The 22,417-nt window shown below is 35.5% G+C and overlaps 2 protein-coding genes and 1 pseudogene across 4 annotated transcripts; 2 read left to right on the top strand and 1 right to left on the bottom strand.

The window, feature by feature from the left end:
- Positions 1–1,127: 1,127 nt before the first annotated feature.
- Positions 1,128–8,693, top strand: LOC147289792 (SNF2 domain-containing protein CLASSY 1-like). The gene is given in 7 exon segments (XM_086238301.1): positions 1,128–1,584; positions 2,601–2,694; positions 3,164–3,417; positions 4,286–5,752; positions 6,009–6,155; positions 6,410–8,329; positions 8,331–8,693. Coding segments are annotated over 6 exon segments (3,858 nt in total). The 5' UTR covers positions 1,128–1,584; positions 2,601–2,645; the 3' UTR covers positions 8,352–8,693.
- A 3,469-nt stretch (positions 8,694–12,162) lies between these two features.
- On the top strand, positions 12,163–13,388 carry LOC147289793 (abscisic acid receptor PYL4 pseudogene; annotated as a pseudogene).
- A 4,139-nt stretch (positions 13,389–17,527) lies between these two features.
- On the bottom strand, positions 17,528–20,680 carry TBL33 (TRICHOME BIREFRINGENCE-LIKE 33). 3 transcript variants are annotated; one of them, XM_086238736.1, is made up of 6 exons: positions 20,304–20,680; positions 20,012–20,228; positions 18,895–19,072; positions 18,600–18,799; positions 18,338–18,496; positions 17,528–18,079 (listed from the first exon to the last, which is right to left on the bottom strand). In XM_086238736.1, exons 1-6 carry the CDS (start codon positions 20,527–20,529, stop codon positions 17,740–17,742), a joined length of 1,320 nt encoding a protein of 439 aa, XP_086094862.1. In that variant the 5' UTR covers positions 20,530–20,680; the 3' UTR covers positions 17,528–17,739. The 3 variants fall into 3 exon arrangements, with proteins under 3 accessions (XP_086094862.1, XP_086094863.1, XP_086094861.1); XM_086238737.1 differs by having other exon boundaries at positions 20,277–20,680; XM_086238735.1 differs by having other exon boundaries at positions 20,331–20,678.
- Between the last annotated feature and the right edge of the window lie 1,737 nt (positions 20,681–22,417).

Genomic DNA, 22,417 nt, shown 5'->3' on the forward strand with positions numbered 1-22,417 from the left:
AAGTCATCTGAATATCTGAAATCATGGACGCAAATATTTATTTTCCATTTGAATTGTTGAGGAGTGGAATCACAGACCATGGTTGATAGTATTGCAAAGTTTGGTCCATGCTTGTAGCCACTTTCATATACTTTTGAAAGAATATTGTAGCCTTTCGGCTGAAAAAGAAAAGGAGTGATCTAAAGACACTTTTAATTCTATAGCGTGAGTAAAAATAAGTTCATTATTTATTCAAGGTCAATGAGGAAAACTGTTGCAACCAACTCCTCCGTTGGATACAAAACTTTAGCTTCAAATATGCTCAATCAACCGGAAAAGTGGGTCAAGTTGCTAAACCTTAAGGAGGCTCTAATAAAGGACTTTATCCCTAAACTTTTAACTATTAACTTATGGAGCCTCTAATCTATAGTTTGATCATGCATGTACTTCTCATTTATGTTGGGAAAACAACTTTATTTTCTTATTTGCATTTTTCCGTAAGAGAATCTGAGAATATATCAGAGGCGCTTGAAAATAGAAATTTCGACAAAATATATTAATAACATTACTATTTTTGTATTCCTACTTTTACACACGAGTTAGAAATAGAGGAGCGTGTAAATAGAGATTCGTCAATACTCTTTTTGTACTTTTGTAGTTGTATTGGCATAATATAAAAAATAAATATTAGCATTGGAAAAGTAGTATCATTGTTGTACCATTCAACAAGATTTGGATAATATATCAAAGGTGCGCGATAAAACTTCCAAAAAAAAATAGGAAGGTCTTAACGTATCCTATGCTGTGAAATTAACATTAGTTTTGTACATGTACTTTTAGAAAATATATCAAAGCATCATAAAAAAAGAAAACGGAAATTTCAATAACATTATATACACTTAAAATTACTTTTGTAAGAGACTTATTTAGAATGCAAGCATCACATAACCACATTCACATAAAATGTTATAATTTAAAGCAATTAAAAAAATGCAAAAGTGTACTTCTGGGCCGGGCCGGGCATAAAATACGGATGATGATGCATTGGCATTTGGATCATGGGACGAAAAGGTCAAAGAAGGAGACAAAAATGGTTTGACCAAACCCGCTTTGCACAATCGAGAAGCATAGTTTTACGTTTTTGATGATGGAATCAGCAGAACCTAACAAACCCCCACCCCCACGAGGCAGCTCAGTGCCTCAGTGCTCTGCCACACTCACAGTCACAGAGAGCATCATCAATTTCATCACCAGAAAAATGGGTCCCACCCAACCACCCCAAACACATCAATCACAGCCATTGATTCCTCGTGCCAATTCCCCAAATCACCCTCCCCATCATCCTCAATTTACACACATCGCCCCGCGGGGGGTTTTCACCGCGAGTGTCCCAACGACTTCATGCAGAAGGCACCAAGTTCGAGGATTTTGTTTCAGACCCGCTATTGATTTCTCCGCTCTACTGTCACTTTCTCAGTCTCTCTCTCTCTCTCTCTCACTCCAATGCCCACTAATTATGCTTCACCATAGCTAGCTTTCTACAGCTCTCTATCTGAGCTCCGATCATCTAACCCACCATTTCAGACCCTCAAGCTTTTGCTTCAAGTATGTTCTCTAGCTCATTCATTTACTCGGAGATTCTTTCCAAAACAATTTATGGCTCTTGTTGTATTTTTCTTCTTTTATTCTCACTCACCATATTCCATGGTCACCGAATTGGGTATGCTTGCTTTCATCTTAAATTTTATTATTTTCGTGTTTTCCTTTTTCTGGAGATTTTGACATTTTAACGTTGTTTTTTAGATTGATATTTTTTTTATTTTAAACTTTTTGCTTTATCTGGTGATTTCTGTACGGCATGCATTGTTACCATATCAAGGAAAGTTCTCTGGGTTTTATCTTTGCTTGCATGTAAATGTAAGAATCCCAATTCTAAATTCTAACGTCTCCTCATGACTAACGCAATTAAAGATAAGGATCTCTCCTGATCAATTTGACAGATTTTTTTTTTTTGGTGACAAGCAATTTATGAGCTATACATTCTTTTCCCTTTTTCATCATTCATATATATTTTTTTTATGAGGCAAAATTGTACAGTTTAGCACAATGTTTCCTGAAAAAAATATTGTTTTATTTATGGCTTTTGGGTACACTGTAGAGTCACGGTTCTGACTTTTGGATGAAGAAAAAAGGAGAAAGAATAAAATGTTTAATTAATTATTTTATTTGTTTGTTGGGATGATATGATTGTAAATGCTCGATCAATCGGTTAATTGATGTTACCTTTATTGGAAGTGCATTAAAGTTTGTTTTCCTATATTATTTATAATATACCATTAAATATTTAAATGCATATATATATATATATGGTGATGTAACTGTGAGACCTATCTGCAAGCACATTAATAGTGAGAGGTGTTACTCCATGAGCTCAAGTGATAGCTCAAGGGGTGGGAAAAGGGTAGAATCAAAGTTTGAGTGACGATCGAGCTGGTCAGATAACATGTTTAAGATACATTCTCTATATATCTGATCGATCGATCGATGTTAAGTACTATTGATTTCTATAAGTTGGTGGTCCAGTTTGATATATTGTGTCTAATGGCAGTACTGTGTTGCAGATAAATAAATAGCACAGCTAGAGACTCAGCAATTGGCCAATCAATATGACCAAAAGGCATCGGTATCGATCTAGGCATCCATTTAATGCTTATCGTAAGTTTTTCATTTCCTTGCAAAATGAATCCCCAACACATAACACTTTGAGTTTTTTTTATTTTTTTTTTTTATTTTTATATAGAATTCTGGGTAGTAAATAGAACCCTACATTGCAATTGAGCCACTGGGCTTCTCTTCCCAAGTCTTCTATTTTTTTTTTTTTTTTTTTTAACACTTGAATGCAGAAAGTGATGAAGTAAGATAAATTTCCATATGTCATGAATTGGTGGAAAAATATAGGAATTTCTCATTCTTGAATTCCTTATTTAAATTATATTATTGAAATTAAAGAACAGTACTGACGCCACTTTAGTGCTATTATTTGACCAAACCAACAAAAAAGGCTTGGAAATTCACCTAGAATGATTTTATTTTATGTTGTTGCCAAATCCCCTGAATATTTGGTTTTAATAGTTTTGCTTAATAGTTGTACACAATATCATTCTACTAATATTTGGCTTGACAGCATTTGAGGCTCTTTGTTGTGGGTCATGGCAACCTGTGGAACTTATAAGAATTAGGAATGGAACTATGGCCATGAATTTCGGGGACAATCATCCATGTGTGATTCAGGATAAAGGTCCATTCCCCAACCTTCGATTGAGGTCGAGACAAGCAACTTTATACGATTGCACCTGCTTTTTGAGGCCTGGGGTTGATATATGTGTCCTTTCCACACCTGAAAATACAGAGAGTTCAGAAGAGCAAAATCGAGATCCTGTGAGTTGCATTCTATCATTAGGCAGTTTCATTTGGAATTCATGACATCACTAAATCTTACACTGCATATTTTCAAGTATTGATGGAAATCTTTGATCATTTTAATATCTTTATTGCAGCTTTTTGTGACTAATGCAATTCAGAAAAACTCCATATGTCTGTATGACTGTATGGATAAAGTATTTCCAAGTATTGATGAAAATATATAATAATTTTATTTTCCCAAGTGAGAGATCTTGAGTAACACCAGTCTAATCTTGCTAAAAAGCCCTCCGTTATCAGTGTGCTTGTTGTGTGAGATTGCTTATCCAATGCATTGGAATATGTTATGCTTGTCTGCCATGATACCTCAATTGAATTCCATGTGAGTTTTTGCTTTACAATGCTAGTCCTCATTAGTTTTTTGATGTCATTGGTTTGAAAAGATTCATCTAGTTCAGAATTTTTTTGGCAGTCCTGAGACTAATTTTACATTTCTTGGTTTTTATTTCATGCTTCTTGCAATCGTAAAACAGAGATCATTTTATGTGTATGTCCTTGGTTTGCTTACAGCTTCCAGCTCTAGATCACTAAAAATTCCTTTCACAAATAGAGATATTCTCTATTGATTTCAAGATATATATTTTGAGAAACTGACCAATAAATTAAAAAGAAAACTTGAGGCAGAACTCTTCATAATTCTATTTACCATCAGAATAGAGGGCAATGCAACTACCTAATCACTTTAGTTTTTAGAATGTGTTTGTCCTCTCATTTTGCATTAAATATATTTTAACTCATTACTTTTTTAGTTTAGGTATAATGTTTACTTTGGCAGTTGTGATTGCCTTACTATTAGTTTGATCAAAATATTTTCTTTCTAATGTAGGTGTGGGTTGATGCGAGAATAAGTTCGATAGAGAGGGAGCCTCATGAATCTCAATGCTCATGCCAGTTTTATGTTAACTTTTATGTTAACCAAGGACCTCTTGGTTCAGAGAGAGCAACGCTTAACAAAGAAGTTAAAGCTGTTGGAATTGATGAAATTTTCGTCATGCAAACGCTTGATCGGGATTCTAGTGAAAATCAGCACTACCGTTGGGATTTCTCTGTGGATTGCTGTTCACTGCCAAGAACCAAATTGCTCTTAGGGAAATTCTTATCTGATATTTCATGGTTACTTGTTGCGTCAGTTATGAGGCAGATTGCATTTGACGTAAGATCAGTACAGAACAAAATTGTGTATCAAATTATGGGAGGCTATGATGACAGCGGTCCATCAAACTCTGACAATTATATAAATGCTGTGAATTTCAGAGTAGACAATGGGATCCCAATACCTACAGTTGTTCAATTTGCTCTGGCTGATGCTAATGGGGCTGGTCCAACTTCTGACATGCGTGAAGTTGGGCCATTGCCGTCTTCTGAGCTTTTGGACCTGCGGCGTTCCAAGCGTCGAAATATACACCCTGAGCGTTTCCTTGGGTGTGATACTGCATCAGAGATAGAGATTGGTTACATTCGGAGTAGGCCATATAGGATAGATCATTCAGAAGATGATGAAATGTTCTTACCGCTATCATGCTTGTTTCGCAAACAGGCTAGTTGTTCGGAAGAGCATACCGAGGCAGAACAAAAGGTACGTCCTAAAAAATTGAAGTCCAGTGAGGATCTCCAGAAACTGAAATCCAGTCAGGATCTCCAAGATTTGAAATCCAGTGAGGATCTGCTTGCATGCAAAAGCAAGACTAAGTCAAGCAAGACTAAGTCGAGCAATGTGAAATCAAGTGTGGCTCATAGGAAGAAACATCAAGATCAACTTGCCATTGTTCCACTGCCTGACAAAAGTGACACGCTAACCCTTGGACACTTCCGTGTAAATGCCAATAGTCCTGCAAAATGTGCAAAAGAGAATCCTGAATTTTCTGCCAAGTATTATTATAGTTATAGTACTCCTAAATCAAGGAGAAAGAAAACTTCTGGCGTGGATGATATGGATTTTCAAACTAGATGGGATGGAAAAGTGTCCACCAATAGAGTTTATAACAAAAGAAGGCATAACTCTATACGTTCGAAAAAGGAGGGTCTTAAAGAGAGAACTTATCAGAGGAGGTCCTTAAGTGCAGGTGCATACAAGGAACTGATAAATTCATTCTTGAAAGGCATGGATTGCACAAATAAGCAAGAACCGAATATTATGGACCAGTGGAAAGAATTTAAGGAAGGAAAGAACTCTGACCAAAGGAATGAAACTGAAATGCAAGAAAATGAGGATGAGGAGGAAATGTCAGAGACTGAAATGCTGTGGAGGGAAATGGAATTAGCATTGGCATCATGCTATCTTCTTGACGATGAGGTAAAATTTTAGTTTTTTCAGTGGCATATAATTTTTTATTTATGGATACTCAATGTTGCATTCTCTCTCCCCCTCCCCCATTTAGGTGGGTGTGGTTGGTTGCTTAAGAAGCATAGTTTGAAAGATAATCTGGAAACTCTGCTAAATAATGCAGTAACTTTTCTTTTTCAAACAATGAGATAGTTAAGCATTATGGTTTACCTTCAGTTTCTATATAATCTGCTTGACTCATCCAGTTTGATAAAACAATTTTCAGGCATCAAAAGTTGGTGTGTCAGGTGGGAGTGCACAAAAGTCAGGTTCAGGTTGCCAGCATGAATTTAGAACGGATGAAGAAATTGGGATTTTGTGCCATAAATGTGGCTTCCTGAAAACCGAAATAAGAGATGTTACACCCCCCTTTGTAAGTCAATCATGCATGCAAGAATTTTATGTCACATTCCTTGTGCTGCTACATGTTCTGCATATGCATGGTAGAATGACCTTTGTATTCTGTTATATCGTTTTCACTCATTCAATTAGGTTGATCTGTTACCATAATCAACTGTCAAGACTGTTTGATTTCAATCCCTTTTCATATAGCTTGTTTTATGATGTTAGGGTGGGATCTGGTAGTGTTGCTTCATAAGATACCTAATTGCTTGTATATTTCTCTAGATGCCAAACCCGTGTGGGAACACAGATGATAAAAAGGTCAATAATGAAGGAGAATCAGAGCATAAGCGAGCTGAATATGAGGAATTTAATTTTTTCCACAGCCGTGCTGCCCCTGATGAGCCTATAGCAGATGAAAGTGACAATGTGTGGGCCTTAATTCCTGAACTTAGAAAGAAATTGTTATTCCACCAGAAAAAGGCTTTTGAATTTCTATGGAAAAATGTCGCAGGATCTTTGGAACCAGCACTTATGGAACAAAAAGCCAAGAAAATAGGTGGTTGTGTTATATCTCATTCTCCTGGAGCTGGGAAGACATTTTTGATCATTGCATTTCTTGTCAGCTACCTCAAGTTATTCCCGGGAAAACGACCTTTAGTACTTGCTCCGAAGACAACACTCTATACCTGGTACAAAGAATTTATTAAATGGAAAATTCCCATACCAGTTTATCTAATTCATGGTCGTAGAACCTACAGAGTGTTCAAGCAGAAGTCCATGGCCTTTTCAGGAGGCCCGAAGCCAACGGATGATGTCATGCATGTTTTGGATTGCCTTGAAAAGATACAGAAGTGGCATGCACAGCCTAGTGTTCTTGTCATGGGTTATACTTCATTTCTAACATTGATGCGCGAAGACTCAAAATTTGTGCACAGAAGATTTATGGCTCAAGTGCTGCGCGAAAGTCCGGGGCTCCTAGTACTAGATGAAGGGCACAACCCCAGAAGTACCAAATCAAGGTTGAGGAAGGGATTGATGAAAGTTGATACAGACTTGAGAATATTGCTTTCAGGTACTTTGTTTCAGAACAATTTCTGCGAATACTTTAACACCCTCTGTTTAGCAAGACCCCAGTTTGTGAATGAAGTCATAAAGGCATTGGACCCAAAATACAGAAGGAAGAAAAAGAAAGGGAAAGAAAGAGCTCGCCATTTGATGGAAGCCAAAGCAAGAAAGTTGTTCTTGGATAAGATTGCAAAGAAAATTGATTCGAATGAAGGGGAAGATCAGAGGCTCCAAGGTCTAAACATGTTGAGAAATATAACAAATGGATTTATAGATGTGTATGAAGGTGGAAATTCAGACACCCTTCCTGGTCTACAGATTTACACCTTGTTGATGAACACTACTGACATACAACAAGAGATGTTGGAGAGACTGCAAGAAATAATGTCTAAATACCATGGTTATCCCTTGGAACTAGAACTTCTCATAACCCTCGGATCAATCCATCCTTGGTTAATCAAAACCGCGGCTTGTGCTGATAAGTTTTTCAGTGCTGAGGAACTAATGGAGCTTGAGCAGTACAAGCATGATCTCAAAAAAGGGTCCAAAGTCAAGTTTGTTTTGAACCTTGTATACCGCGTTGTCCGGAATGAGAAGGTTTTGATTTTCTGCCACAACATTGCGCCTGTAAGACTGTTTCTAGAATTGTTTGAGAAGGTGTTTGGGTGGCATAGAGGCAGAGAAGTCCTGGTCCTTACAGGGGACTTGGAGCTATTCGAGCGAGGAAAGGTGATGGACAAATTTGAAGAGCCTGGTGGAGCCTCAAGGGTCCTGCTTGCATCAATCACAGCTTGTGCTGAAGGAATTAGTTTGACAGCAGCTTCTCGGGTTATCTTGTTGGACTCCGAATGGAACCCGTCCAAGACTAAGCAGGCCATCGCGCGAGCTTTCAGGCCCGGTCAGCAGAAGGTGGTGTATGTGTATCAGCTCCTGGCAACAGGAACTCTGGAGGAAGACAAGTATGGGAGGACAACATGGAAGGAGTGGGTGTCAAGCATGATTTTCAGTGAGGCATTTGTGGAAGACCCTTCTCGCTGGCAAGCAGAGAAGATTGAAGATGATATATTGAGGGAGATAGTGGCAGAAGACAGGAGTAAATCATTCCATATGATCATGAAGAATGAAAAGACTTCAACATGTGGTCAGAGGTAAGGACTGAATGACTGATTAACCTCAATGATGGTCAATGCTTGAGCTTTTGCTCAGGTGGTAGTAATAGTTGGCTTGCGTTGGGTTGGGGCTAGTATCTAATTAACTATGAATTTTGCCAAGCGGGAAAAGAGAGAGAGAGAGGACCTCCATATATGAACATGTTGAATTGTGTAATGGCTAATTTATAATTGATTATCATGAATGACTACTGTATCCTTGAATATGGGCATGTATAACTACATGCATTATCCATTTATCATTGCGAAACTTTGCTCATCTGTCCTACTTGTGCAGGCGGCCCAACTTTCTTTAGACTATACTAATGGAAACCACCCCAATCTGTTTATTCAATTTTGTTCGGCACAAATTATGTGGCATTGTTTCACTTATTTAAATCTAAGTTTTCTTTCTCAATGCTAACATTGTTTACTTACACATCATTTAGTGAATAAATATAGTGATTCTAGTATTATTGTAAAATTTATATTTGAAGGCTTCATATGTAGATGAGTATGGCTGAATTTTTTAACAAACAAAAAATTGAGAATTGATCGATGAGGATAAAAATAGAACGAATTAGCTATTAGTTTGGTGGTAAGTTTGAATGCTTTTCTCTTAAATAAATTCAAATAAAATTTTAGTCTCACCAGTCACCCAAGTCATTGAATTCTTCAAATATCTACCGAAAATCAAATTGGCTAATCCAGTAGGTCAAGTTGTGAGAAGACCATGTGAAGATCAAGTGGGTTCCAACTTAATTCCAACTTTAAAAACAATCAAGTTGGTGGAAGTGGTTGGAATTAGAAAAAACGAGAGAGGACAAAAAAGAAAGTTCATAAAGACATGGAATCGCGCTTAAAGTAATAAAGTAAATTAAACGGTGAAACCGCAACTACTTGGAAGATGAGAGAAAGCACAATGCGGGTAATAAAATAGTACCCATGTTGATGCGTATATGGACAGGGTTACTGAACTACCACTCCAAAATAAATACAATTTTATGTTTTATTAAATTTACAAAAATGCTATCAGTCCAAAGATGATAAACAATAGGGGAAAAAAAAATAGTTCATGAAAAAACGATTAATTACTGAAGTTTTTACAATAATGGGAGTTTGTAATTGTTTGGTTAAGAGTATTTACTTCTATACTCTATTTAAATTTCGAGTTTTCTCTCTCTTAATATCGTTTAATAAAATAAAATACAAAAAGGTGATCTTATTATGTAGATAATGCTACGTAGATATATGGTTTAACTCAATCCAAGCACCTGTAATCTGCTTTCTTTATAAAGGCTAGCATTCAAACTTAAACTAATTAGTGGAGCTCTTAAAGGTTGAAAGTTAGATAAGTTAAAAGGTGATGAACTATATATGTTATATATGTACATATATAGACAAGGAAATCACAATAGCGATGATAAGTCAAAAAGTGTCTTCACACAATTGCCACTATATATTGTGATGACAGCTCCGACATGAAATATCTACTTAGATAAGGATCATCATCAATCTGCATATAAAATTTGCCGGAATATGTTTTAGAGCTCAATTCTTTTTCCAACTTAAGTTACAAATTAAGAATTACCATGACCTAATGCGAGCATTGAAAGTTTGAAACACGTTGGGTTATATTAATATAACATTTTTCAATTCTTTTCACTTACGGTCATTAAAATTTTAAAGTTTTAAGTTTTTACAAATATAATATCTGCGTAACTATTTTATTGATCCTTAAAATCCAACAAAATTAAAGATTAAGATCAATGCATTAATTGAATTGATTTTGTGTAAGCATGGTGTGCCCAAATTCATTTGAATTAATAGCTTAATCTTTTTCTTCTTCAATCTTCTTCTTCTTGTTAATTAGTATTCAATTTAAGAATGGTGGTGAGTCTGGTGACCCAAAAGTAGATAGGATATTTGAATGGCAATATTCAAAGTAATTGTTATTACTTTTTTTTTTTCTTTTGTAGGATATATCTTACACGCACCTATATAGATGTAAATAAGAATCTCTCTTACTTAGATAAAGTAAATAAGCTTTATGGTAGGGTAAGTTAGCCCCAATGAAAGGTAATTGCAGTGATTGACTTTTGAAGACGAGTAGTATTTGTCCGGCCTATTTCTTAATTAAAAGAGAGTTCTAAATTTGACTTCTAATAAATTAATAGATAATCGAACACACAATGCATGCATATATGACTGAGAAAAATATATAGGATACCCATGTTCTGTGGCTCAATTACTAACATTCTATGGTAACATATATAGTAAATTTAAATGGTCCCTAGCCAAGACCTCTATCTTAAACAAATACAAATATTTTTTTTTATTTTTTATCAGGTTATATGCATGAGTTCATATGGATTACCGGCACACAGCATTTGAAAATAATTTCAGAATGCTGCACCAGAATAAATAATTCCAAAATGACAATATATATATATATATATATATATAGTCGAGTTAGACCACAATCAAATAACCAAGCACCACAAAGTACCAGCATAGTTCTAAATTGTAAAACGCACCTAGTATATATTATATATATATATATGAAAATTTTCAAGTAAGGATTTCCTTACTTTAAGAAAAGTAAGAACATTTTCTTTGGACCTACAATTTAATAATCGGAACCGTCTATATTTTGTAACATCATTCAAAGATCACCCTTACAAAAAATCAACTAGATCCAAAACTGTTTAGCCAGTTTATTATAACAAACATCATTTTGATTTTATCTTATGCACTATATTTGTCTACACAGTTTATATGACCCAACAATCACCGATTTGGCTGATTTTTTACAGAGATGACCCTTGAGAAGGAACCTAAAAAATAAACGGTTCCGATCATCAAACTATATTGTCAGGTGTTACACAGAGTTATTCTTACTTTTCTTAAAATAAAGACATTTTTACTTAAATGGGTTTGTATATATTTATATATGTCATAAAACTATCAAACTAACTGGGTTTGCTAGCAAATTGTTGAAGAATTTATTTAAGTTTGGTGTGGTATTAATGTTGCATTGATAAGTAATTCATTGAACATAGGTTAAAAAGATAAATAATGTAGAACTTTATCACAATTCACAATTGCTTCACCGTACATACATAACGGATATTCGTTTGTCCACCAAAAAAAAAAAAAAAAAACAAGAAGGAGAAGAAGTCAGGTTTTGGGTAATTGGATTACTGGGTAAATTGAATCGATAGGAGCCTTAGAGTTAATCAATTAATATAAGATTATACGACATTAATCACTCTTTAGGCCAACTACACAACATAATTTTATAATCTAAAGTATTCATTTTTTAAATCTCTTTTTAAAAATTAATCAAATTGAAAATCGGTTTCATCACAATTATTTCAATATTTTATACAAAAATTTGTGTCCACCGTTTATTTGAGGATAATTAATTTATTAATAATTGATTAAATAATTTTTAATTTAATTAATTTTTTACAATAATAATCTTTGAAGGATAAGATTACTGAAACTTAAAAAACAAATATTGTATAGTATGATCAAAATAATGATTAACCTCGTAGTATTATCTTACTAAGTGTGTTGTTCATTCACTAAAATGGAAAAGTACAAATTAAGTTTGAAAACCGAACCAACAAGTGAATAAAAAAAGGAAAAATGAAGTGGCAAAGTTGTAGTTCGAAATAAAGAAGGGGATAATTAAGCTAAACTATGTCCAAGTTGGAGTTGCAACTTGCAAGTTGATGATCCACTTGCGAGAGTCCGGCGTATGCTGCGTGATAAACATCATCACCTCCCATTCTCTCTCTTTCTCTATCTCTCCGAGGAAAGAGCAAAACTAATCCAAGTGGACGAGAAGACAACATAAAATTAAATAAGCAAACAACTCTCACCGCCATGCCCATATATCATATGACCATCGTCCATGATAGTGATATATATATATATATATATATGTGCTGCTATGAAACCCTGAACCTAGCAGGCTACCCCTACCCCTTGTCACCAAACATAGCTATTCGTCTTAGTATCAGCTACGGAGAGAATATTGGTAGCTACACACTAATTTGGTGATAACAAACAAACCCAAATTCCAAAAGCAAATGCCTTCATCACTTCAACTCCAAAGAATCAAGCCTTCTAATCCCACCCTCCCCACATCCTACAAACAATCCCAAGTCCTCCCTCTGCCGGAGTCCGTGGCCCGCCACCACGCCAAACCCATGGCCCCGAACCAGTGCTGCTCCGCCGTGGTCCAGTCCATCGACGCCCCCGTCCCCACCGTCTGGTCCATGGTCCGCCGCTTCGACAACCCCCAGGCCTACAAGCACTTCCTCAAGAGCTGCCACGTCATCGACGGGGACGGCAACATCGGCACGCTCCGCGAGGTGCGCGTGGTCTCGGGGCTCCCCGCGGCCTCCAGCACGGAGCGGCTCGAGATCCTGGACGACGAGCGCCACGTGCTGAGCTTCAGCGTCGTGGGTGGGGACCACAGGCTCAGGAACTACCGCTCCGTGACAACGCTCCACGCCTCCGCCGGCGGCGGCGGGACCGTCGTGGTGGAGTCGTACGCGGTGGACGTGCCGCCTGGGAACACAAAAGAAGAGACGTGCGTGTTTGTGGATACCATCGTGCGTTGCAACTTGCAGTCGTTGGCTCAGATCGCAGAAACCATGACCAATAATAAGCGTCAGATCATCAATATCAGAAACAACAACAAGCTCATCAATCCTTCGTAAACATCATATTTATAATATATTATTATTATTATTGTACATATTTCATTCTTTTTTGGTTTCCAATGTGAGGCGATGGGTGTAATATTGGAAATTGTAGATTCGATAATTTCGATATTATTAGGTTTCTGAGCCTCGATCTCTGCTGGTTGAAATGGTCAAAGGCTGCTCGTGCGAACGATCGATGTTGTGTGTGTATATATATATTATATATATATCATGTACATGTTTACCTTGTTTTCCTTTACCATCAATCCTTCTGAGACATTGTTTAGCGTATATCACCGACATATATATAAATTATGCTTTCATGTATTCATCTCCTTCATTACTCATCTTTTTTTTTTGGTTATGTTATTTATTCTTCTTCCATTCTTCCATGTTTCAATTTCTTTCTCTACGTATCTATTCTTCTTAATTATGTATTTAAAAGGTGTTTAATGTCGGATTTATTGAGTGCAACCCTATTTAATTTGCATGAGGGTCAATATATTCTCTTTAGCTTCTCATCAAATGGAAACAAAACTGGCTGATCCCAGATGTCGATTATTATATATGCATGGTTTATGAGTTGTAATTAGTAGGATATCGATATATATGGAACGAAATTCACCAGTGATTCTTGCCGACTTGCCGTCTGTGAGTTGTAATATATGATAGGCATTACGTACGAAATGTGTATTAATGTACGTATTTGAATTTAATTAACAAGTACGTGATCAAGTTGGCTAATTAAGAAATCGATTCTTTTTGGCTCATTGAGTCATTGAAAGTGCCAATGAGATTACTGCTGTAAAGTTTGAAGATTCGCAACAATGCACAAACATCGATGTGTACGTAGAGTTTACAAGCAGAACACGCATGAATGAATTAATGTGGCTAGCAAGTTGATGATGTTGATCAATATTTTGGAAAATAAATTTTGAGGTGATCACTCATTTACTCTCAAGTCTCACCAAAGCAATTAAATTTATATAATAAAAATATTGATTAAATAGAAACAACCTCTTAAGTCTTATACCCTCATTTTTGTCCCATCCCATGCACACTTCCTTTTTTGTTATCATTCCATATTAAGTATCATTCAAATAAAGGTATTCTTACTTCAAGAAAAATAATCAAAATTGTTCATATTTTAGGTCCCTCTTCAAGGGTCATTTATATAAAAAATCATTCCAATCGATAATTATTTGGTCATCTAAATTGTGCAGACAAATACAATCCTTCAGATAAAATTAAAATGATGCCGGCTATAATAAACTAATTAAATAGTTTTCAATTTGACTGATTTTTTGTAAAGGTGATCTTTAAATGATGTTTTAAATATGAACATTTCTTATCATTGAATTTTAGGTTTAATATGATGTTCTTACTTTTCTTAAAATAAGGATGTCCTTACTTGAAAATTTATCATTCCATTTTTTTTTTTTTTTGCCATTCCATATTAAATATGTTGAGATATAATATGTTACGATATATAATATTTTGAATCTCTTCACTACTTATTATTTATTGATTTTGAATTAAATATTTTATTTTCAAACATTTCTCCAATTACTTTTTATTTTATTGCAATGCATGATATTTATGATCAATTGTCATAAATAGCATGATCATGATTTGTTAAGACGAACACATAATACATTACGGTAGTACACTATTTGTTGTTGTCGTTTGTACTTAACTTTATGTTTTATTATAGCCTGCGGATGCAGTTGGCATTCTTGTTTGTACGTTTTTGCAATTTAATTTCTTTGAAAAGTGAAAGGTACTGCTAATTAATTCCTCTCAGAACACATGCATAGAAAGAAAAGATGTAAATTTGAACCTTCTGAATTAAAAAAAAAAAAGTGGAGATCGACTTGGATATTTTCCATGGAAGCTAGCGCATGTTAGAAGTGTTTGAATTAATTAAGATTGAATATAATAGTACTAATTAATTTTGGCGATTGCGGAATAATCAATAGCTAGCTGCACTGCAACTTCACTATAATAACATGATCAACTTGTTGGGAAACAAAAGCAAGTTGCAATTTTTGCCCTTTATCCAATTGTCTACTATATCATATATTCAAATATTGTGTGTTACAAGGGATAGTCTGCAAGTTGTATAGCAAGTGGGCAAGGAGGCAATTTATTGTTCCCTCTTTGTTTACAAGAGATTGAAATCAAAGCCACCCATTAGCTCAACTAGTGTGTCCCATGAGTGATTTGACTATCCAAACCAAATTTCATTGCTGAAATTTTATTCAAGCACGCAACCATACGGACATTTAATTTTCATTAGAGCTAATCACCATTGGCTACTTGATCAAATTTTTTTAAAAAAAAAATCACCATTGGCTACAAAAGTAGTAAACAAGATCAAGTGATCGTATATTTAATAGGATTAGGATTGCTAATAATTAATGAATCACTTAATAGTGATGGTTCATTGGCATACTCATTAATTACTTAGTATGGATCCTATTGTGCACGTACGTACACATACAGCTAGGTACCTACCGTCAATACAAAAAATCTCTTCTCCCTTACGATTGCTAATAAGGGAGGAGATATTTTTCTTTACTCCACGTGCATTAAGCATGCTCTAATTTTGCTTGATTTTTTTATTATAATCGTGTATTTATTATCTAAAAATAAGAAAATAAAATAATGAAATAAATTTGTAACATTTTTATGTATGAATGAAGTTACATAAACTCTTAAATTTATAAATTTATATTATATGATTAAGATTAAAACAAGTAAAAACAAGATATACATAAAATCCAAATCCGAAAAAGATATACCATATATACACGATAGTTTGGGACTTTGAACGCTGCCAATTAAGTAAAAAGAGAAAATTACAGATTTGGTCCATTTATTTTATACCTAGTTCAATTTTGGTCCACGATCTTTTTTAAATTCTGTTTTGGTCCACTAATTGTTTCATTTGTTCAATAAAGGTTCAGATTTGTGACTTTAAATCCTTTGGGTTGTGTTTTCTTCAATTATAATTGAAGTATAAGTTATATTTCATCATTCCTTAGTCATAAAAACAAATTTGGAGAATTATAATCTAAGAGAATTGAGATTAGGTGAAATTTGAAAAATTGGCAGTTTCGGATACCCTACTTTGGGGTCAATTATCTTGAGTTTTAGAACTTCAATTTGAATGATCTTTATATGTTTGTAAAGAAGAAATGCATAGCTTTAAAATAAGTATATATTTGCTGAATTTGAGTGAGATTTGATAGGATAAAAGACAGACCAAATTTGAGAAAACAAATCTGGACCTTTATTGAACAAGTGAAATAATTAGTGGATCAAAACAGAACTTAAAAAAGATTGTGGACCAAAATTGAACTAGGTATAAAATAACTGGACTAAATCTGCAATTTACTCTAAGTAAAAATATCAAGCAATTGTTGATTGTTCCTTAACTATGGAGAATTTGGCACTAAGCAAAGTCTTTGGGGCCCAAGTCTTTGTTTTGGGGCTTGATATTTTCTATTTTTGGGATCAAAAAGCTTTGTTTATAATGGCTCAATATAACCAAGTCAGAGATGTGTGGTGAGACCGTGAGAACGTGGAAGGAGAGCTGTTTTGTGGACTTTAAGAAACATGTGAGTATGACCCTGGTGGATATGGAGGAAGAAAGGACTTGTTTGCATATATTTCATGGGTTATTTACGACCTGTTTGGTATTCTATTCAAAATTTTTTTTTTTTTTTTAAACAAAAAAATAAATTTTAGTTAAGAAAACGTATTTAGGAGATCATTTTCAAAAATAATTTTTAGAAAAAAAATTCAAAAACATACCTCTTTTAAAAAATGATAAAACATCTTTTTTTTTTTTTTTTTTACACTTCCTTCTTTCTTACTTGTTATTATTTTTAAAATTTAAAAATTGTTTTCAAATTTCATACCAAACACGTTTTCAAATTTTTAAAATTGATTTTAAAAACTCACATTTAAAAAAAAAATTTTTAATTTTTGAAAAAAAAACTTTGAATAAGATACCAAACGGGCCCTTAGATTTTGGAATGCCAGAAACTGAGTGGGACTCACAGGGAGGTAATTAATGGTGTATTATGGTGAACAATTATGGCCAAAGCATTTCAGGGATATGATTTTTCTCATCCGCAAGTGATAAGAGTTTTGGGTCATTTTGGAGGGCATTCATTAGCTTGCTGTGCTGTGCATGCTGGTTGTTGAAACATAATTGTAGAATCTGATGCTTAACAAGTAAAACATATGATTAAGGATGAGGTTAATCATATGAATTTTGGCATGGCAATTGAAGAGTTGCCAGAAAACGGCATGCCAAAAAAAATCTTGCATACAACGTTCATCTCATGATAATTTCTTCACACCTTTGATGGCATAATCAGTTAATAGCAAGAATTTTTCTAAGCTTAAAAGTTAATCGATACAAAAATGAGAGAAACAAAAATGGTGGACGGGTGTATTTTCCAAGTTAATAGCAAAATTTCAATTTGATATTTCAGAAAAATCAATCAATCTTCTCGATCGTATGCCCAAGAATCACTATGACTTTTACACATATCCTTTTCTCTCTATCTTTTTGCCTTCCACATGCACATATTTGATGGTTAATTTACACCATTGAATTGCCACCTGCTGGATGTCACCATTTTTTTTTTTTGTATAATCAAATTCAAGGATAGAAAAGCTTGGCAAATAGAAGCTCATTCCAAGTATCTTGAAGACCAGGTAAACACCAATGCACACAATCTGCATAGCTAACAGGGTTTGCTAATTGCTCTGGAGTCAGTGGATTCCACTGCTTCTTGTAGATTGATGTGTGTGCATCTTTGCGATAGCTTGAGAGTTGGGTGATGTTGAGAAATGAAATGGGCACCTTTGATTTACTGAATACCTCTCCTATCACCTCCATTACATTTTTCCGGGAATCTGAACCCCAATAGTTTGGATCTTCAATCAGAGTAGTTTGATTGTAACAGTTGCCTTCTGGTTCACCTCCCCAGTCTATACTCCTGCCACAACTACAAATATTAGCCCTCCACCCAAATTTTGCAAAAACTTCAATTAAAAGTTCCCCTTCTACGAACTTCAATTTTAAGTCGAGCTTCTGAATTCTCACTTCCTCTCTAATGTTACATCACATTTTGGCATACTATATATGATGATATGAATCTCTTTCATTGTACCCTCAGTAGGGTTATGCTTTGCATGTGTGCACTAGTGAGAATGAGATATGGGTTAAAGAAATATGGCAAGAGAATTTTACTCACTTTCCATGAGAAGGTGACATGCTAGTGAAAAAGACCCTCGCCTTCTTGGGGTCCATGTTCCTCCGCACCCATCTTGACAAACTTTTCATCGCCATACGATAAGCCACTGCGGTTGGCACCTCCACAATATCTTTCACCTCATCATCGAAGGAGCCTTGCCTGAAAATTGAAACTTAGGAAATTAGGCATTTTGTTAAGCAATGTAGGATGAGATAATTATCAGAAAATATGTAGGGTTTGATAAATGGGAGCAAGAATGTACAAGATCTTAAATTTCAAGCCTGTCATCCACCACAGATAGGTATTAAAAACCAATATATCAACGCCCTTCCAATGTTTTCCATGCTTATTGATGGACCCTCTCCTAACAAGCCTATCAGATACTCTATGGATGACAGCATTGTCTGAATTTGATTCAAGAAGAAATGGTGCCCAATAGAACTCAATTGTGGCATTGTATTCCTATACGTTGTGAGGAAAACAATTCAGTAAAATGTGATTGTACATTTGCGGCCTAAGTATGAAGCAAAATAAAAATGCAATGAAATTAATGTCACCTTTGCTGTGAAAACAGTTCGTGAGTCTGAGTCGAAGGTTTCCATGGACTTGGCATCCTTGGTGATAAGTGAGTGGAGAAGACAAATCATGGAAACATATTGGCCCCGGTTTAGAGAGTCTCCAACGAACATCATCCACTTCCCTCGTAGTGTCTCCAGCATCAAAGTGGCATTGAAGCTGTATAATTTGTGACGGGAAATTTAGTTATGTTACAATTATTGGGCATATAATCCAACATCAAGAATATGACTTTATCCGATGACAAGATTAAAGAGCTTGGTGGACAAACGAAAACCTATACAGTTACTTAATACATATGTGATAATCAATGATACATGCACATAATTTGTAAATTAAGTTGATTTAGGATTATTGCTGCGCAATTAATCTCTTCAGTCAGTGCTTATACTATATATAGTGTCCACTAGAAAACTAATAGTAGATCAATTATGACCATGTACCGTGCCCACTAGAATTGGGCTACTTGTAATTTGGGCGGTTCTCTCTAGCCCATGTTATTATCTGTAATTTCTTGGGCCATTACCCAATTTGGGCCTTCCCCATTTTGGAGATTCAGCGGCGGATCCATACTGACGGCGGCGATCAGCCCTGATACAAGAACCTCCGCAACTGGGACCCACTCCCCACTAAGAACGACACGTGGATATAATCATTACTAAGGGGACAGATGGAAGAAAGGTACGCGATTCTCTCGGAACTTGATGCAGCTCACAGTTGACTTCTACAGTCGCTCAGATCCCACAAAACGACGACGTCTCCAGCCATGCACGCCCGCCGCGCAACCGGTCGCCCAGCCGGTCGCCCAGCCGGTTTGATGTAGAAAAACCGGTTTGGCAAGTTTAAGACAAGGCGACAAAACGGTTTCGTTTGACAAACTTAGGAAGACACGTAGCACAGAACTAGAGGTGTCTTTTGTCGGTGAGAAGAGAAAAGCCGAGTTCCCGCAGTGCGAGATTTCGTAAAGCTCAAAACGGAAAGCAAAATCGGTTCCAAAACTTTACCAAATAACACCGATTAAACGAGGAAAAAATGCGTTTAGCAATAAACGATTAAACGTGTTCTGATCTAAAAACGCGATTACTGAGTACTACTGACCTGGGAAGATCACAGCCGTGAGGCTGCCATCTCCATTTTTGATAGTCCGTGTCGGGCCGTCCATGTTCTTGGCAAGTCAGCTGTGGCTGGATGTACGGACACTCCGATTCTTCGTAAAGCGGCCGATTCGACTCGTCCCAGACCCACCTCCCGCTGAACACGTCGCAGGCTTCCTCAGTCTTGCCTATGGCGAAGGGCAGCTTCTCCCTCTTCTTCCCTAGCCCCAAAACAAAAAACCCAATTCAGTGAAACCACGGTTTTCCACGAAATTTACAAAAAAAAAATGATTGACTCGGTTGAGTGGGTAGCGTTGACTCACCGGTTGTGATAACGAGTGGGTCCGAGGCGGGGCCGAGTTGGAGCTGCTGGCCGAAAATGCACATGAGGTCCTCGCCGTAGAGGGCGGCGACGAAGAGAATGAAAACGAGTAAGGCGAAGAGATAGGGAGGGAGGCGAGATTTTCGAAAAACGGCGGAGGAAGAGGATGAGAACGGCGGTGGCGGCTTCATTTTCATCATCAATCAATCTGCATGTGAATGTAAATGTAAATGATTTGGTATTGAATATGGTTTAATTTGTTGTTTGAGGTTTATGAGGTCCATACAGCGATTCATCGTCCATGTGTTTGAATAAATATAACAACTATCAACTATGTATGTGGGTCGGAATTATTATATGAAAACTTTCTACTCTTAAACTTAAAGTTGATTCATTCTCAAAAAAAAAAAAAAAAAAAAAAAAACTTAAAGTTGTTATTATTATTATTATTATACTATTGTTGGTGGCCAGGTGAGACGTTTTTGACAGTGTTGGTTTATGAAGAGACGATTTTTTCTTTCAAAATTTCTTATATTTTAAGTTATTGTATTTGGCAAAGAAAACCTCTTAATCTTGAGGAACTTCTAGACCCAATCTCTACTCTCTACTCTCTAATCATTAAACAATTTGGGATAGGTCAAAAAAATTATAAATGCTATTAAGTTTAAGCCAGATTTTTTTTTTGGCTTTTTGACTTTACCATAACAGCTCGGATAAGTTTCCTTGTTTTGCTATATTTTCTCCTATAATTTTCTTAAATTTTGAAAGATCATTGCCCTACTTGGACATATTTTGTTTTTTGCTAAAATTTATATTTTCAAAAAGGTATTTGTCAAAATTCATAAAACAAGTTTCATGATAATTTATGTCTAGTAGATATAGTTCTTGTTTTCACATAAAAGTCGTATACATTATTTCAATCCCCTTGTGTCAAAATGAACAACCGTATCTAAACGTACGCTACTGAATGTTAAAAAAAGTTGCTTCATTCTCAGGCTTTTCTGTGTTTGGAAAGTCATTAAATCAACTACCATGTTTGGTCCACAAAGAAAACAAACTTCTTTCAGTATGAAGAAGGCTAGAGAGTGAGTGATACATGAATCATGATGATGTGTAAGTGTTATAATGTCGCTTGGCTTCTAAGGTAAGGATGTCTGCCAAAAATAGGAAGGAGAGAGAGAGAGAGAGAGAGAGAGAGAGAAGTAAGGAATAAGCATGTTATTTTTCATAAAGGGGCTAATTAGGGTTTAGGTAGATGATTCGAAATTGGGTAACATTTCAGCCTCATAGTGGTTGGCATTCACCTGCTTCCTTACTCAGTACCCGCTTACAACAAGACACCACTGGACTACGCAGCTCACAATCAGATCAGAACAAATAATAGCGACCCATCAACTAAACTCATTAAACTAATCAATTATTGTCTGACTAATTGACTTGTAATCCGTTGTCTATGAGTTACATTTGTTTCTCTTAGATGCTTCAATCATTATATTATATTATATTCTATTTGTTGTCCATAAACCTCATATTTATGATAATCCTCAAATTGATAGTCTCACTCATCCTCTCTATATTATATTATTATGTGATGATTATTCAAAAGGTCTTAATTTAGAATTCGACAACGTAACATATCAAACTATTTAGTAAGAGAAAATTACTATATTTGTATAATATACATTGGACCGGCTTAAGGCAAAATGCAAATGGGACCTTTTCAAATATACTATATTAAAATAAATAATGTTAGTTCATATATACATATAGGGCCTTCTAACCACTAGGCCAAGATTCATATCCCATCACGAATATAAGTAGTGAGAAAATGCATGCTGAACAGAAAGTTTGATCATCTTCATGCCAGTAAGGCTCACAAAATATATGCTTTCAAACATTAATGTTCTTGACCATTAAACCCCGAACCCCTTCCCTTCCCCTTTTCACAATACATAAATTTCATTAAACTTCACAAGGAAAACGCCATTCCCATTCATAAATTTCAATATAAAAATTGAACAATGTAATTTCGTACCTGAGACTGAAGAGATATAGAGCACAGAGTATTGCAAAATGACAAACTCTTAA

Source organism: Dryas octopetala, chromosome 3 (genome assembly GCF_963921425.1).
Source record: "Dryas octopetala chromosome 3, drDryOcto1.1, whole genome shotgun sequence".
Lineage (NCBI taxonomy): Eukaryota > Viridiplantae > Streptophyta > Magnoliopsida > Rosales > Rosaceae > Dryas > Dryas octopetala.

Bases quoted from the DNA above. Each gene is read 5' to 3' on its own strand.
- TBL33 (XM_086238737.1), bottom strand. From the start codon at position 20,529: ATGATGAAAATGAAGCCGCCACCGCCGTTCTCATCCTCTTCCTCCGCC. The intron at 18,497-18,599 runs GTACATTCTTGC...TTCAATTTTCAG, and splicing joins GGCTTGAAATTTAAGATCTT to GCAAGGCTCCTTCGATGATG. The intron at 18,080-18,337 runs GTGAGTAAAATT...TAGTTGTGGCAG, and splicing joins ATGTCACCTTCTCATGGAAA to GAGTATAGACTGGGGAGGTG.